At 46.7% G+C, this 14,695-nt stretch overlaps 2 protein-coding genes across 4 annotated transcripts; one reads left to right on the forward strand and one right to left on the reverse strand.

Annotated features, from left to right (window-relative positions):
• Nucleotides 1-913: 913 nt before the first annotated feature.
• Nucleotides 914-9,071, reverse strand: LOC127322800 (mediator of RNA polymerase II transcription subunit 33A). Of its 3 annotated transcripts, XM_051351207.2 has the most exons (12): nt 8,615-9,071; nt 8,317-8,427; nt 7,306-7,650; nt 5,191-5,501; nt 4,996-5,087; nt 4,566-4,911; nt 4,274-4,484; nt 3,770-3,884; nt 3,477-3,638; nt 2,710-3,382; nt 2,356-2,562; nt 914-2,223 (listed from the first exon to the last, which is right to left on the reverse strand). In XM_051351207.2, exons 1-12 carry the CDS (start codon nt 8,896-8,898, stop codon nt 1,109-1,111), a joined length of 3,972 nt encoding a protein of 1,323 aa, XP_051207167.1. In that variant the 5' UTR covers nt 8,899-9,071; the 3' UTR covers nt 914-1,108. The 3 variants fall into 3 exon arrangements, with proteins under 3 accessions (XP_051207167.1, XP_071682367.1, XP_051207168.1); XM_071826266.1 differs by lacking the exon at nt 4,274-4,484 and having other exon boundaries at nt 3,770-3,879; XM_051351208.2 differs by lacking the exons at nt 8,317-8,427; nt 8,615-9,071 and having other exon boundaries at nt 7,344-7,481.
• Nucleotides 6,221-6,880, forward strand: LOC139835075 (uncharacterized). The gene is made up of 3 exons (XM_071825059.1): nt 6,221-6,377; nt 6,457-6,749; nt 6,844-6,880. Exons 1-3 carry the CDS (start codon nt 6,222-6,224, stop codon nt 6,878-6,880), a joined length of 486 nt encoding a protein of 161 aa, XP_071681160.1. The 5' UTR covers nt 6,221.
• Nucleotides 9,072-14,695: the final 5,624 nt, after the last annotated feature.

A 14,695-nucleotide genomic window follows, 5' to 3' on the forward strand; every position in this document is an offset into this window, starting at 1 on the left:
ACAAAGTTTGTACACATACTTTTTTACATGGCAGAAGATGTACTACATTTTCCAGACGTATTCTAGTCCAACACCGACTAAGGTCATTTGGGCATATCCAAAGGAGACCTCCTGAAGCTCCAGTGGAATTCTATGGTGTATGGAGGAGACTAGAAGGGATAGAGGACGACCAAAATTGACTTGGGTGGAGACGGTTAAGAGAGACATGAGGGATTGGAATGTACCTGAAATCTTGGCTCTTGATAGGACGGCATGGAGATTAGCAATCCATGTGTCGCAATCTTAGTTTACTCTTTTTTCCTTCTCGTTCTTTTTTTTGGTTCTCTTTTATTTATGTTGGGTTTCATATCTAGCCTAGCTTAATCTTGGAAAAAAAGCTTCGATATTGTTGTCGTTGTATTCATGTTAAAAGATTCCAGCATCATTGCGTCGTGTCCCTGGAGACGTGAGACAGCGACCGATCACTACATCATGTCCTTGTGAGGGACATAAGACAGCGACACCCGACATGTCTTCAGGAAGCGACGTCTCTTAACGGCGATTCTTTGCAGAGCGATCAGCGCATCGAACGGCTGTCCAGCCAGCTGATCCGCGCGCTAGGATCAGCCGGCCGATCCCTAGCGCGTGCCACATAAATGATCTAAATCTTCCAGAGCATGTTTGTGTGCATAAATGAGCACAACTTTTGTGCGAAAAGTGTATTTGGCACATGTGTGCATAAATGAGCACAACCTTGCAAATTGCGATCTGTCCCTTGCACTGGGATTACCGAATTACCATCTCCAATCTGCCACTGGAAGTTTTCTTTGATAGAATGACTGGCTTTACATATCTCCGTATTAATAGGAAATGAATGGGTAGCAACATAGAACCCATCCCAAGAACCCTAAAACCTTTGTGTGCATAAATGAGCTAAATCTTCAAGAGCAGTTAATTGCACAGTCTACGAATTAAGAACAGATAACAGTGGTTAGCGGCTGCTTGTGTTAGCGAGTAAAACGTGGACAAGGTTTTCCTGACAAATCAACCAAAATACAAGCACGATGCCTGGTTATGTACAGTCGGCAAACATCGACTACGAAGAATACCAGCCACACCACAGCCCGTGTCACCACTCGCAACCCAGGATCAACTCTGCAGCGACACCCATTGCCTCCGGCCCACCCCTGCGAAGGACGGCCACAGCAAGCTCGTCCTCTTTCCACTGCCGGAGGCCAGCGCTCAGCTGTTTGAGCACCTTGAGGTCCACCTCATGCAACAAGCACGGAGCACACTCGACAACCAACTCCAGGAAGCCTGAGACATAGGCACGCCACAGGGACAGATCGCAGCCTAGGGAGATCTTCCCATCCAGTGCGCTTGCCAGGAACTCCAAGTGTGATCGCATTACCCTCTCTCGACGCCGGGACACCGATGTTGGGTCAATTCCCCATGCCAACATCCCGGAGTAGACTGCAAAGTAGGCAAGTGCGTGGCCGCCCAGCTTGTATACTGTTCCTCCACTGGATCCTCCTTGGTCCAGATCCTGCACAGATAGGAACCAAGAGGGCAGTATCTCTTGGAACAGAGACTGGACAAGGGTTGTACCGCCCGATAACCACACAAGTGTAGCTCCAAGTGATGCCGCCACCTTAACTTGTGTCATTGCAGCAGCAAGAGAGATCTGTCCATGTCGCATCACGTACTTAGTCCTCTTTAGCTTGTCCGATTGATGCCTGGACACTGTTGTTCCAGCTATGTCTTTCACCGAAAGCATCAACAGGGAAAGTATATCTTCTGCAAGTATAGAGCAGTCCTTGATGCACCGGAATATTCTAAGGTAGAGAATTCCTGGTGCAACTGGTGAAAGACCACCGGAGCAATGAGAGCCAAATCCATGACCCAGAAGGCTGGCAACACCTCCGCAACAACATAATGATGTCGACGACATGCCAAGGATAGAAGTGAAGCAGCTTCGGAGGAGTTGGACAACTGCGTCATTGTTATGGTGGAAGACCGTGCGGGATGCTGAAAAGACTAGAAAATCACTCCATCGCTTGACCTTTTGAGTCCAGAGTGCTGCAACAATCGCCATGCTTGGCCAAGGACAACTAGCAGCAAGGTTCTCTAAAGCTGGACCAGCTAGGTTAAGGAAACGTTCGGACGCTTTGTCAAGCTTGTATGTGATGGTGAGGCTCACAAAAGCAGCCAACGGCAACGGAAGTCTACCCAAAGTACTTCCTCCTGTGAAGCAACACAAAACTAGATTAATACTCTGTGCAAAACTTGCACGTAGCACGATTCATGAGAGAAACACTCATAGTACAATTGTAAACATGTACTAAAAAAAACAATCCTTCTGTCAGAAATAATAACCTGTGGCAAGTCTTGGAACATCAACTCCAGTAGCAGCTACAATTTTCTTGATGTGCTCTTCTACCATGGATAGATTGGCAGCAGGGCTAGGCCAATCTGTTCCATTCATGAATGCAGGTTTCCAAACACCACGTGTCACTTCAGCTGAGAAGTAGCTTACGATTGTTGCAATGGATGCAGGCAAAAAATCAGCTAGATCTTTGAGGCCTGAAGATAAAAAAAAAATGTACCATCAAACATTGATGATCTCGTAGGCCATAAATAGTGATGGTTACATACTGAAGCTCAACCCTCACTCCCAATTCTCAGTATATGATTTGACAATATTCTTGACATAAAATGAAAACAACAAACCTGTAGCCAGTTCACGTGGAAATAATCTTCCATGGGAGCAAGCAGTTAGAGCAGCATCGACCACAAATGGAACAGCTTCCAGGATTTCCCAAGCAGGTAACTGAGGCCAAAGATGTGCATCATCACCACCAGGACCAGAGGAGTTACTTATGCTGCTACTCTCAGATAAAGAAGCAATGGGTGTACTTAATTTGTTCGCCTTTCTGAACATCATGTTCAGAAGGCTGTCTACAATGTTATGTACAGGTGTTCCATGAGCAAGTCCAGAGAGAGTAGAGGCCAGACAAGCTTGGTGCTGCCGGTACCACAGCTTCAACTTCGGAAAAGAGTCCATAAAAATAGGGTTCTTGGAAGATGGGCTTGAAGTAACTGGTAATTTCTTCTGGCTGCTTCTACTTTTGGACAAACTGCTGGCAGAAAGAACTTGGGAATTTCTCAATAACAGAAGATACTCGGGAGTTAGTTGTGAGCCAACTGGAGCACCATCGCCCATTATACAATATTCAAGTGGTGGATGGTTAAACTTCCATAGTCTTAAGAGAAGAATGAATGCATTTGAGAAGACCGTGTGAGCAGATATTTCCTCCCCTGTTCCCAACAGCCACGAAACGCTCGGGGAAAGACACCCAAAAACTTCACATATCGCCATGAGTGCAGCAGCCAGCTCTGGAACCTGTTAATGATTTGGAGCATAAACATAATTAATAATGAGAACGTAAATATAAAATGATAGCTGAAGTCATGGTAAGTTTTCATATTAACCATACCAGGCCATGGAATGAGAAGATTGGAGCATAGTCTACAGGTGATATTCCAGTGAGAATAACATTAAGCATTGCACCATGCTTTATTAACTGGCTCTCTCTTCCAGAATAGTCAACAGAACCAGCATGTGAGAGCAGTTTGACGACTAAGCGAACTGTATGCTCCTACAGATAAGATAGCACAATGCAAGAACTCAGAACATCACAACTTCAAGACAACCATAAGATCAGTAAGATAGTCACCAAAATGACTAGGGGATCAGTAGTCATACTACGTAAAGTGCACAACAACTAACCTGGAAATTCCAACCTCGTAACAAGGTGGCTCCACACAGAACAGTAGCAGCAGACACCTTATCCTCATCTGATCCATTGACTGCAACTTCAAATAACTTTTCGAGCTCTGCTAAGCTTCCATCAAGTTTATGAGCTTCATTCAGTGATTTATTAACAGGAACAATTTATGAGTATCAACTAAGCAGCATGATTCAGTCATACATAGTAATAGCATTAATAGCAGCACAGAGACAGCATAAAGAGCAAACACTAGTGAGTAGCACGGCACCTCTAAATAATGCAGTCGTCCCTAATACTATGATTGTATAACTGGCTAACAGGTTATTTCGAAATATGTTTCCTGGATTGTATTGAATAACAAATAAATGTGATGGTCTTGAACTATTAAATGTTGGTATTATTTTGATGGAATTGGTGCCATCTCTTGTGGGAGATGTCAACTCCCAATTCATGAAACATTATGTTCATTTATTTTATTGTTTGCTCAGATAAGAAGTGCACACCTTGAAGCAGGACTTGAGACCAACATAGTAACCAGTGACTGAGTTAATGGTGCACCCTTCATGAAGGATGACCACCCAGCAAGTTGGCTAGGATTTGTATGAGACATGGAGTTGATATGACTATTAATATAACCAGGCCAATAGTATACTGACGTATCCAACAAGTTTCTTGAGATACATGACTCTACAATCAAGTGCCGCATGTTTCCAGCTGATCCAAATTAAAATAAATCTGTCAGTTATTCAAAATATATGTATTGTGGTAAAAAAAAAATCAAGAGGAACCGCATACAGTAATTTGGCGAACTTTCATTGGTACTTTCCATGTAGCTGCTGCCAATGTTGATTCCTGAAACAACCATCGCAGCTTTGGAAGCAGCCTGATTAGCTGCCGAGATGATGCATGGGGGAGGAACAAGCAGACTTTCGCAGTCACCAAGAGCCTGTAAGCTTAACATCAATTCCTTGCGCAGATCACCACTTGCTGCCTTTTCTTTCCAGTGACTACTGAGATCTGTTTCACCAAGACATGAATCTGCTTCCTCAATTATGTCAGCAACTGCAAGTGTTGCGATAGACAAAAGCATGCATAGTCGTGTTTCAAGATGAGGCACAGGGCCTTCAATAGGTTCTCGTTCCTGCTTGTTTTACAAATATCCAATATTAGGATGTGAAAAGCTGTTTAAGTTTCTGATTAAACAAAATGAAGAGTGAAGACTCACCCTTTGCACAAGGCGAACTGATGCTATCCAAAGGGCCATAAAAGCATCATGCCAGGTGGATCTATTGACTGCTTGAAGTGCCTTGACCAAACCTGCAAACCTCTATCAGGTTAAGAGTAGCACCAAAAAGTAAAATCATGAGAGCAGAAAGTTACGATTCAGTAGAACCAGGTATTCATATTTTAATGGAATTACCACTTAATGTCTCAATGGAATTTGTGGCAGCAATTGAGCCATCAAGGCAATCCTCGAGATACATATCAATAGGAATCCATAGTGCAGAATAACTACCGCCAAGGCAGCGTCCATTTGGAGAAGATAGAGGATTAGAAGCCACCATGGGGTGGAATCTTTTGCGCAAATTATGTTTATTGTCTCCATAGACATTGTGATCATCTAGAATCAACTGCTGAAATGCATCCAATGACATTGTTGAAGCTTGTAAGGTGGATGAGTTTGCCACAAGCAACTGTAATCGATTAGTGAATACTCCCCACTGAGTTTGCCTGAAGCATTAAAATTTGTTAATGGTGATATGCAACACAGAGGTGCTAAATTCTTCCAAGAAACAGTAAGTGTGATCATTTTTGGTGGCTTAAGTAAGAATGTTCCTACTCCGGGCCTCAATAATTTACATGAACAATGGATGCTTCTATACAAGCCTTCATAGGGATAATGGTTCACCTTTAGCTTACTCTACAGTCAAGTTCTGAACATCTAATCAACTCCAACTGAAACGCTAAATGTATCTTAACAATCAACTCCAACTGCAATGCTAACTGTCCACACGCACCCATCATAGAGTTTATGCCAAGATTCTTTGTAGTTACTGAAGGTGCAACCAAAGTTGTCTGATGCATAGAAGCCTAAGTTATTATAGAGCATTAGCTCAATGTTAGCATGTAGAATTTCAAGTGGGATGGGATTTTCCGGTAATCCCGTGTCCCATCCCATCCCTATAATCCCGCTTATCCCTGTAACAAGTTTCAGTAATCCCGCACGGGCCAAGTGGGACGAGGCCACCAAGCCCATGGACGGCCCACGTGTCCCTACGTCGAGCGATCCCCATCTCCAGTCCCGAAACTCCGCGTCGCCATCTCGCTAGGCCCCCGCGCCGCCGCCGTCTCCCTAGATCTCCGCGCCGCCGCCGTCTCTCTATGTCTCCGCGCCGCTGCAAAGTATAACCGCAACCGCGTGGCGTTCGCCGCCGTCTGCAGCCCGGCGCGATGTTCCTGCGGCGCCTGAGCACGTCCGCCTCCGCGGCCCTCCACCGGCGCCGCCGCGGCGCCAAGGACGATGGCCTCCTACCCGCCCTGCGCGCGGAGATCGCCCACGAGCTCTCCTCGTCCCCCTCCTCTTCTCCCCCTTCCCTCCATTCCCAGGTACCGCCCGCCCCATCCCCCCACCACCGATGCATCGCCCCAATCCAGCGCCACTCACGCCTCCCTCCCCATTTCGCAGGACATCAACGACTTCGCCGCTGTGTCGGACGCGCCGCGCGCGCAGGACGTGCTCCTGCGCCGCCGCGGAGACGGCGAGGAGGTCCTCGTGTCCGCGCTGCTCGCCCCGCTGCGGTTCCTGGGCGAGGAGCCGCTGCCCAGGGACGCGCTCATGAAGGTCTTCGTCAGCAAGCCGGGGGTGGAGCCGCTGCTGCGCTTCGACTGCCGCGCGGTTGCGGCCGACGGCGACGCTGCCGCTGGCTACTACGATATCACGAGTTCCCTGGCAATGGTGGCGACCCCAAATATTTTTAGGTTTGTGTTGGTCTGGAGCTTCATATCAGTTCTGGAATCAGCTGGTCCCGTCAGTAGCCTGCAGTGCTTTTTTGTTTGGCTGTTTCCTGATCAGCTGGGACAAGTGGGACATCCCGAAGGAATCCTATTAGTTTTTACGTCGATGGGATAACAGGGAGGTGGGGCAGCGGGATAATAGGGATGTGAGGGAGTGGGAGGCGGATATCCCATTCCCATCCCACTTGAAATCCTATTAGCATGACAATGGCAATAATTGGAATAAAACTGTAATATGATCATTCCATGAATACTTGATACATTGCAGCAGTCTATTGCTCAAGGTTGTGCTGGTTTATATGCATCAGGGGCTTCGTACAGAAACTTGACTTGAGAACTTCAGACCAGTAGAATAACTATCTGGACTGCAGATACATTACAGATAGCCAGATTATCCACTGGAACTAAAGTGGTAATGTTCAATCAAAACAAAAGGACAAGTCTACATTTTCTTGTTGACAGGAAAAGATAGCTGAAACTGAGTAAGAGACTAAGAGTACGTGAAGTTGAAAAGACATACATGTTTTCGCGTGCCAATGAGAGGATGCGAGTAGTTACTTTATCATGAAGAAGATGACCAATAAGTTCTATAGTAATGACACTATTCATCCTCTGTAACTTCTCGATTTTCTCTTGCTTTTGTTCAGAAAAGGATCCTTCAAATGCACTAATATCTTGAGGCCTAGTTGGCCATCGAGCTTTCTTTTCTGGAGTTAACTCTAACAAGCCCTCATCATCTAATGCAGTATCAATCAATTTCCATAAAATGCAAAGGACAAATTCAACAATAAAGACCCCTGGTTCACATGTTGGAAAGGCAAATATCTTGGAGAGGTTAAGGTTATCATCAATTAACTGCATGACCCTGCACAAATACGGAGAAAGCATTAGCAAAATTCTCTGAGGAATAAATTGAGTAATATAGGTGCATGCAAGGCATAGGATTACTACTCTATGTTACTACCTTCATAGTGGTTAGTATCATAGGTGTAGTAACATGAAATGCTACATTTATTAAGTTGTAGACTCATCCTGCCTTAGAATGTGTGATGTGATGGTAACATAGTTAGTTATCACGATCCTCTCTTTCCTCAATTAATGACATGCCATGTCATCAAAATGCTTAGTTGGCATTGCATGTTGTTGATGTTACTCCCCACTATGAGTAGTCTACCAGACTAGCCGTATCACCACAGACAAACTTCTTTATAGGAAAACATGAAAGAACTATATACAGCAGTGAGTACTGAATAACCGATTCAAGTCAAGAAAAAAAAATAGGGAATAGCCAACAGAAAGAGTAACTGAAGAATACAATAGTGGAGGAAATGGCACTCTGCATGCATTCAGATTTTCTGAACGATATGTCCATCAGTGTACACTACAAATGCATGGTACACTGGTCCACGTTGAATTATGAGTACTTGATACACAAAGGTTAAATATGTCTTTTATGTAATTTCAGAACTTGCTACCACCCAAAAAAAAATGTATTAAAAGAAGTGTAGGGAATGTGGATATATGTGCTCACTTTTTGAAATTCGCCGCTTTCATCTGAAAACAAAATTTGAATCCATGCCTGCGCAAGAGCTCCAAATAAAGTCGATACACCGTTGGCCTTGCAGCCCGTTGAGGAATGACCCTACAAGGCGGAAGAAGAAGAGCAAACCTGGTGAATACAGTACATAGATCCGAACTGGTAGAACAGGTTCGATCGGGATTCCATGAGACACGACACGACGCGCGCATACTCATACATAGGCGCATTCGCATCTCCTACCACTCTCCCATATACCGCACGTGCCGGCGAGAATTAAGCTGTACCGCACCTGGAAGAGAGGAGCGCGAGGAGGAGCGCCGGCGAGGCGAGGCGCGCGGCGAGAGCTGCCTCGGCGTACTTCCACGCCGCGGCTGGGGCGGCGCCGCTGCTTCCGCCCGAGAGGAGCAGGCGAGCCAGCATTTCGGCCAGACCGGCGGAGAAGTGCACGTCCTCCCTCTCCCCCGCGGCGGCCGCCACCCTCGCCGCCCACTCGTTGGGCGGGAGGGCGTCCGCCTGCGCCGCCTTGGTGTACTCCGCGGCCCATTGGACCCAGGCAGAGGAAGTGGGCCCCATGCCGAGCCTCCCCTTGCCCTGGGCGGCGGCGGCGGCGGGGTGGGAGTGGGATGGTGGGTTTGCCTCGCCCGCCGTCGCCAACGTCCAAGGCGTGGGGGTGGGAGAAAAAGTGGTGGGAGTAGTAGTATATGTTTGTTTGTTGGTATACCCACTTCGCCCACCGCACCAGCGGAGGCGCCGGATGGATTGTTTGCTCTCCACCGTGAAGTCGCCAGATCTGTCTTTTTTTTTCCTGGGAGGGACGGTTTCAAGTGACCCCGGTTGGACGCATCCGCATCCAGAGAAGATCCCCTCGTCGGCCAACCCGGGCCCAGGGAATAGAGAAGGGCCCGCTCCACCGTGGATACGTGGGGGTAGGGGTAGGCCCCAATGCGTCACCTTTATCGTGATCCGGCTTGTCCAAGTGGGTGGCGCGTGGATCTCGACGAGGTGGGAAAAGTTTGAACGGCCGGCCACTTCACCTACCACGACTCACTCATTAAGGCCTTGTGCATAAATATAATGAGGCATTGTGGCTAATATTGTAAGTAAGTCTGTTTAATATGACCTATGACTCATCCTCACACTTACCGCCAAGATGGTAAAATGTCATGATGTATATTGACTTGGGAATTAAGAGCCATCCTCAAACCATTCTCTAAAGGCATTTGGGCGCGCTAGAAAAAAAAACATTCTCAACCGCATTCCCCAACTTGTTTTTGTCCGGCGCGGTCCGATACGGTGTTCGGCGTCCCGAGCCCGTCCCCGCCCCACAGGGGACGCACCAGCACGTGATGGCCGGGTGTATCGCTGCCACCAACGCGAGCCCATGGAGTACGTCGGCGCAGGTGTACGTTTCGAGACTGGTCTCAAGGTCGACATCCGGGTTCTACAATGACGGCCCCACCGCCACTCCTTCGTAGGTCGGTTAGGATCCGGCTCCTCGCTCCTGGCTGGACTTCATCCTTTAGGATCTACAACAACTGGGCCGCCCGATGGGCCACATGTCACATCACCATCTGTGGGGCCACCCGGGCTTGCTGGATCGAGGCCATGCCGTTGATATACCCATAAAGTATACCCACAACAGTAGTCCCCGAAGTTCTCCGAGATTCATCATTCCTCCGACTTCATTTAACTCAGATCCAAAGAGAATCTTGAAGAGCTTCCAAACTTTACTTGTTTCCGACATCGTCTTCTCGGAAATCATCTGTTCTTCAGTAACGGCAATGTAGCAGAGTTTCCACTTATCCCGCGCACAATTTCCTCTTTTCCGCTAAATTTTCGGAGATACAAATCCTTAGCCGGAAATTTTGGAAGCGCACAGTTAAGTTACCTCCACGTCGTTTTACCGTTTTTTGACCTAAGATACGTGTCAGCCATCCAACGGTGTGACCGTTCCGTTTCCACCGTTGGATCCGAATCACGAATCTCCGCGTGAGGTCTATAAATACCCCAGCGCGCGGTAACTTTCCCATTCTTTCACCGCAATCCCCACTTCGTCTTCTTCCTCCCGCAGCGCCGCCCGCCAGATCTGATCTCTGGCGAACTTCTGCACGAAGAGCTTCGCCCGCCACCACTCCAAGGTCTTCCTCGACCTGAGATTCCCACGTTTGACCGGGAAAACGGCGTCGCCGCTGATCCGTGGTCATCGGAAGCTCAGCGCTTCAAGTCCGGCAACCCCATCCTCGCCGGCGTTCCGAAGAACCACCGCGCCATTAATGGTAAGTGCGCCGGTCTTGTAGAAGAAGAAGTAGCTTAGTGTAGATTCCGACTACTCAAACTAGTTTGCATGGGTGCAGCCGGAAGCATGTCGCCTAGTTCACCCAAATGTACTGGTAGTTCTCCGAATAGTCTGGAACCCAGCTCATTAGAACCAAAGCTATCCGGAGCCCCTTGCATTCTTGCCACCATATGTTTCCGACATCAAGTTAGCTCAACCATTCTCCGCCTCTTCCAGCACTACACTAGGCCGGATCCCCACCCTCAAAGAAATCCAAGAAGAACTCGAGGGACAAGCTAGGATGGCTGCTAAGGTGCAGGAGGCGGAAGCGAAGAAGGCTTCCAAGGCCCGGATTCGAGAAGGCGAGAAGGGACAGTGGTTGATAAGGGATGGCCCGATCTTCTCAGTAAGCAACGGTGGTGATGAAGATAACGAGGTGATGGCAGCGGATAAACATGACGATGTAGTGGATGATAACTTGTATGACGCAACGAGATCTCTCGATTGGTCCCTGCCGCCAATGCAACAGCTCTCAACCCTGCAAGATATTCGCAACTCCACACACTTGCGCACGTAGCCGCCGACCACGAAGCGGTAAGTTGCAACCGTCTAATTCCCAATGGAACAGCAGATCACACAAGACTTTATCAGGATCTACACAATATCAAGCAATATGGTGTAGGAATTCAATAGTTTTGCTAGAGCAAACAACTAAGAACTAGGGTTTATCTTAAACGTGGTCTAAAGCAGCTAGGGGGTCGTCCAAGGCACTTATATAGGCGTCCGGGACGAGTTCTGGTCGAAAGATACAAGTAAAACCGACCCAGAATAGATTTGATCGAGATAGACTCGGACGGATCCGGTCTGGAATCCGGTCAACCGGGCCAGGGACCGGGCCGGCCGGCGTGGCATCCGGTCAACCGGGCGGCAAACCGGGAAGTTCGCAAAAACTTGTCTGGTTTGGCCCCGGTACGATGCATCCGGTTGCCGCCCGGTCAACCGGGCCAGGGACCGGGCTGGCCGGTCTGGAGGCCGGTCTAACCGGGCACTAGACCGGCCTGGACGTCGACTTCTCCTCTCGCGCATGCCTCCCGCTCCTCCCTCGCGCGTCCATGAGATATCTTCATGCCCAGCTCCATGTCCAGCTTCACGTCTATCTTGACGTCCGTCTTCATGTCCAGCTGCTCCTCTACTCCTCGTGCGATGCCCGTCTCCTCTTGATACCTGATGATACATAAGTAATAGGACTTAGGCAGTATAAAGTTCTCATCAATCAAAGTATCGTTTAGAAACAAGTTCACCTGTTGTTTAAGTAGCTTCGCACGAGCCCTTGTAATTGGTCCAATCCGAACTTCATTGGACATAAGCTTCACAGCAGGTTCATCTTCATTTATCAGTGATGGAGGTAGTGGTGTAGTAGGGATGTCCTCATCATCTCCCCCCTTCAAAAGGCGTCGACCTCGATGCTCCAACGTCTTCTCCGTCATATGGTGTCAAATCAGCAACATTGAAAGAATTACTAACACCAAACTCATCAACTGGAAGATCTATCGAGTATGCATTATCATTGATCTTGGCAAGCACTTTGTAAGGACCAGCACCATGAGGCTTCAACTTAGACTTCCGCAGCTTCGGGAACCTATCCTTGCAAAAATGTACCCAGACCATATCACCAGGCTTGAACAACATCTCTGTGCGCTTCTTATTCATCCTTGCAGCATTGCTCTTGCCTTTCTTCTCTATCAACTCTTTAGTCTTCTCATGGATTTTTCGCACAAAATCTGCCCTCTTGGATGCCTCCATATTAACTCTCTCATGTATAGGCAAAGGCAACAAGTCAAGTGGAGTAATGGGTTTGAAACCATACACCACCTTAAAAGGACATAGCTCCGTGGTAGAATGGACCGCCCTGTTGTAAGCAAACTCTACATGCGGCAAACACTCTTCCCACTCCTTCAGGTTCTTCTTGATCATGGATCTCAACAGTTGTGACAAGGTTCGATTCACCACCTCAGTTTGACCATCAGTTTGGGGATGACAAGTAGTACTGAACCTAGGGACATGATCGTGATGGTCAAAGTGTCTTCCAAAAGTAGCTCATGAACTTCACATCACGATCAGAAACAATAGTCTTCGGGACTCCATGTAGTCGAACAATCTCCCTGAAAAACAGGTTAGCAATATGCGACGCATCGTCGCTTTTGTGGCAGGCAATAAAGTGTGACATTTTAGAAAATCTGTCCACTACCACAAATATAGAATCATGGCCTCTTTTAGTACGCGGCAAACCCAACACAAAATCCATACTAATATCTTCCCAAGGTGTAGTAGGTGCCGGTAATGGAGTATACAAACCGTGAGGCTTCAGCTTGGACTTGGACTTGTTGCAAGTAATGCACCTCTTCACATACCTGTCCACATCCCGCCTCATCTTTGGCCAATAAAAATGATCAGCGAGCATGAGTAGCGTCTTCTCACGCCCAAAGTGACCCATCAAACCTCCAGCATGTGATTCCTGCAATAAGAGCAAATGCACAGACGATTCTGGAACACATAGTTTGTTAGCTCGAAACAAGAACCCATCATGTATGTGATATTTTTCCCATGCTTTACCAAGAGCACATAAGCGATATGGTTCAGCAAAATCATGATCCGTAGCATACAAATCACATAGCACTTCTAATCCAGGAATTTTAACATCAAGTTGAGTTAATAGCATATTCTTCCTAGATAGAGCATCAACAACAATATTATCTTTTCCCTTCTTATGCTTAATAATGTATGGAAAAGACTCAATGAACTCAACCCACTTAGCAAGATGCTTATGCAAAGTAGATTGTGCTTTCAGCTATTTCAAAGCTTCATGATCAGAATGTATGATAAATTCTTTTGGCCACAAATAATGTTGCCAAACCTCAAGAACTCTAATTAAAGCATATAATTCTTTATCATAGATAGGATAGTTCAACTTAGCACCAGAAAGTTTCTCAGAAAAATATGAAATTGGGCGACCCTCTTGCATCAACACACCACCAATTCCAATACCACTAGCATCACATTCAATCTCAAATTGCTTATTGAAATCAGGAAGTGCAAGCAACGGTGCAGAAGTTAACAATCGTTTCAGTTCATCAAAAGCATGATCTTGGGAAACGCCCCACTCAAATGCAACACCCTTTTTAGTCAATTCATTCAAAGGTGCAGCAATAGTAGAAAAATTGGGCACAAAACGGCGATAAAACCCAGCTAGACCATGAAAACTTCTTACTTGACTCACATTCATGGGAGTAGGCCAATTTTGAATAGCTTCAATTTTAGACACGTCTACTTCTACTCCATGCTTAGAGACAACATAACCCAGAAATATGACCTTATCTTTGCAAAATGTGCACTTCTCAAGATTACCATAGAGTTTACTATCACGCAACACTTGCAAAACATGTCGAATATGTATAATATGATCCGATTCATTGCGGCTGTAAATTAATATATCATCAAAATACACAACCACAAACTTGCCAATAAAATCACGCAAAACATGGTTCATCAGTCTCATGAAAGTGCTAGGTGCATTAGTCAAACCAAAAGGCATTACTAACCACTCATATAAACCAAATTTTGTTTTAAAGGCGGTTTTCCACTCATCCCCTTCTTTCATCCTAATTTGATGATAACCACTACGCAAATCAATTTTAGTAAAAACAGCAGCACCACTCAATTCATCTAGCATATCCTCTAAACGGGGAATAGGATGTCGATATCGAATAGTGATATTGTTTATAGTTCTACAATCTACGCACATACGCCATGTACCATCTTTATTAGGAACTAGAATAACAGGAATAGCACAAGGACTAAGGCTTATGCGGATATAACCTTTGCCGAGAAGCGCTTGTACTTGCTTCTGTATCTCCTTCGTCTCTTCGGGGTTCGTTCTATATGGTGCCCGATTTGGTAGCGAAGCTCCGGGAATCAAGTCGATTTGATGCTCAATACCTCGCAATGGTGGAAGTCCTGCGGGTACCTCATCCTGAAACACGTCGCCAAATTCCTGCAAAACATTAGAAACACCAAGAGGAAGAGGGTCCATGTCGT

Source organism: Lolium perenne, chromosome 2 (assembly GCF_019359855.2).
Source record: "Lolium perenne isolate Kyuss_39 chromosome 2, Kyuss_2.0, whole genome shotgun sequence".
Classification (NCBI taxonomy): Eukaryota; Viridiplantae; Streptophyta; class Magnoliopsida; order Poales; family Poaceae; genus Lolium; species Lolium perenne.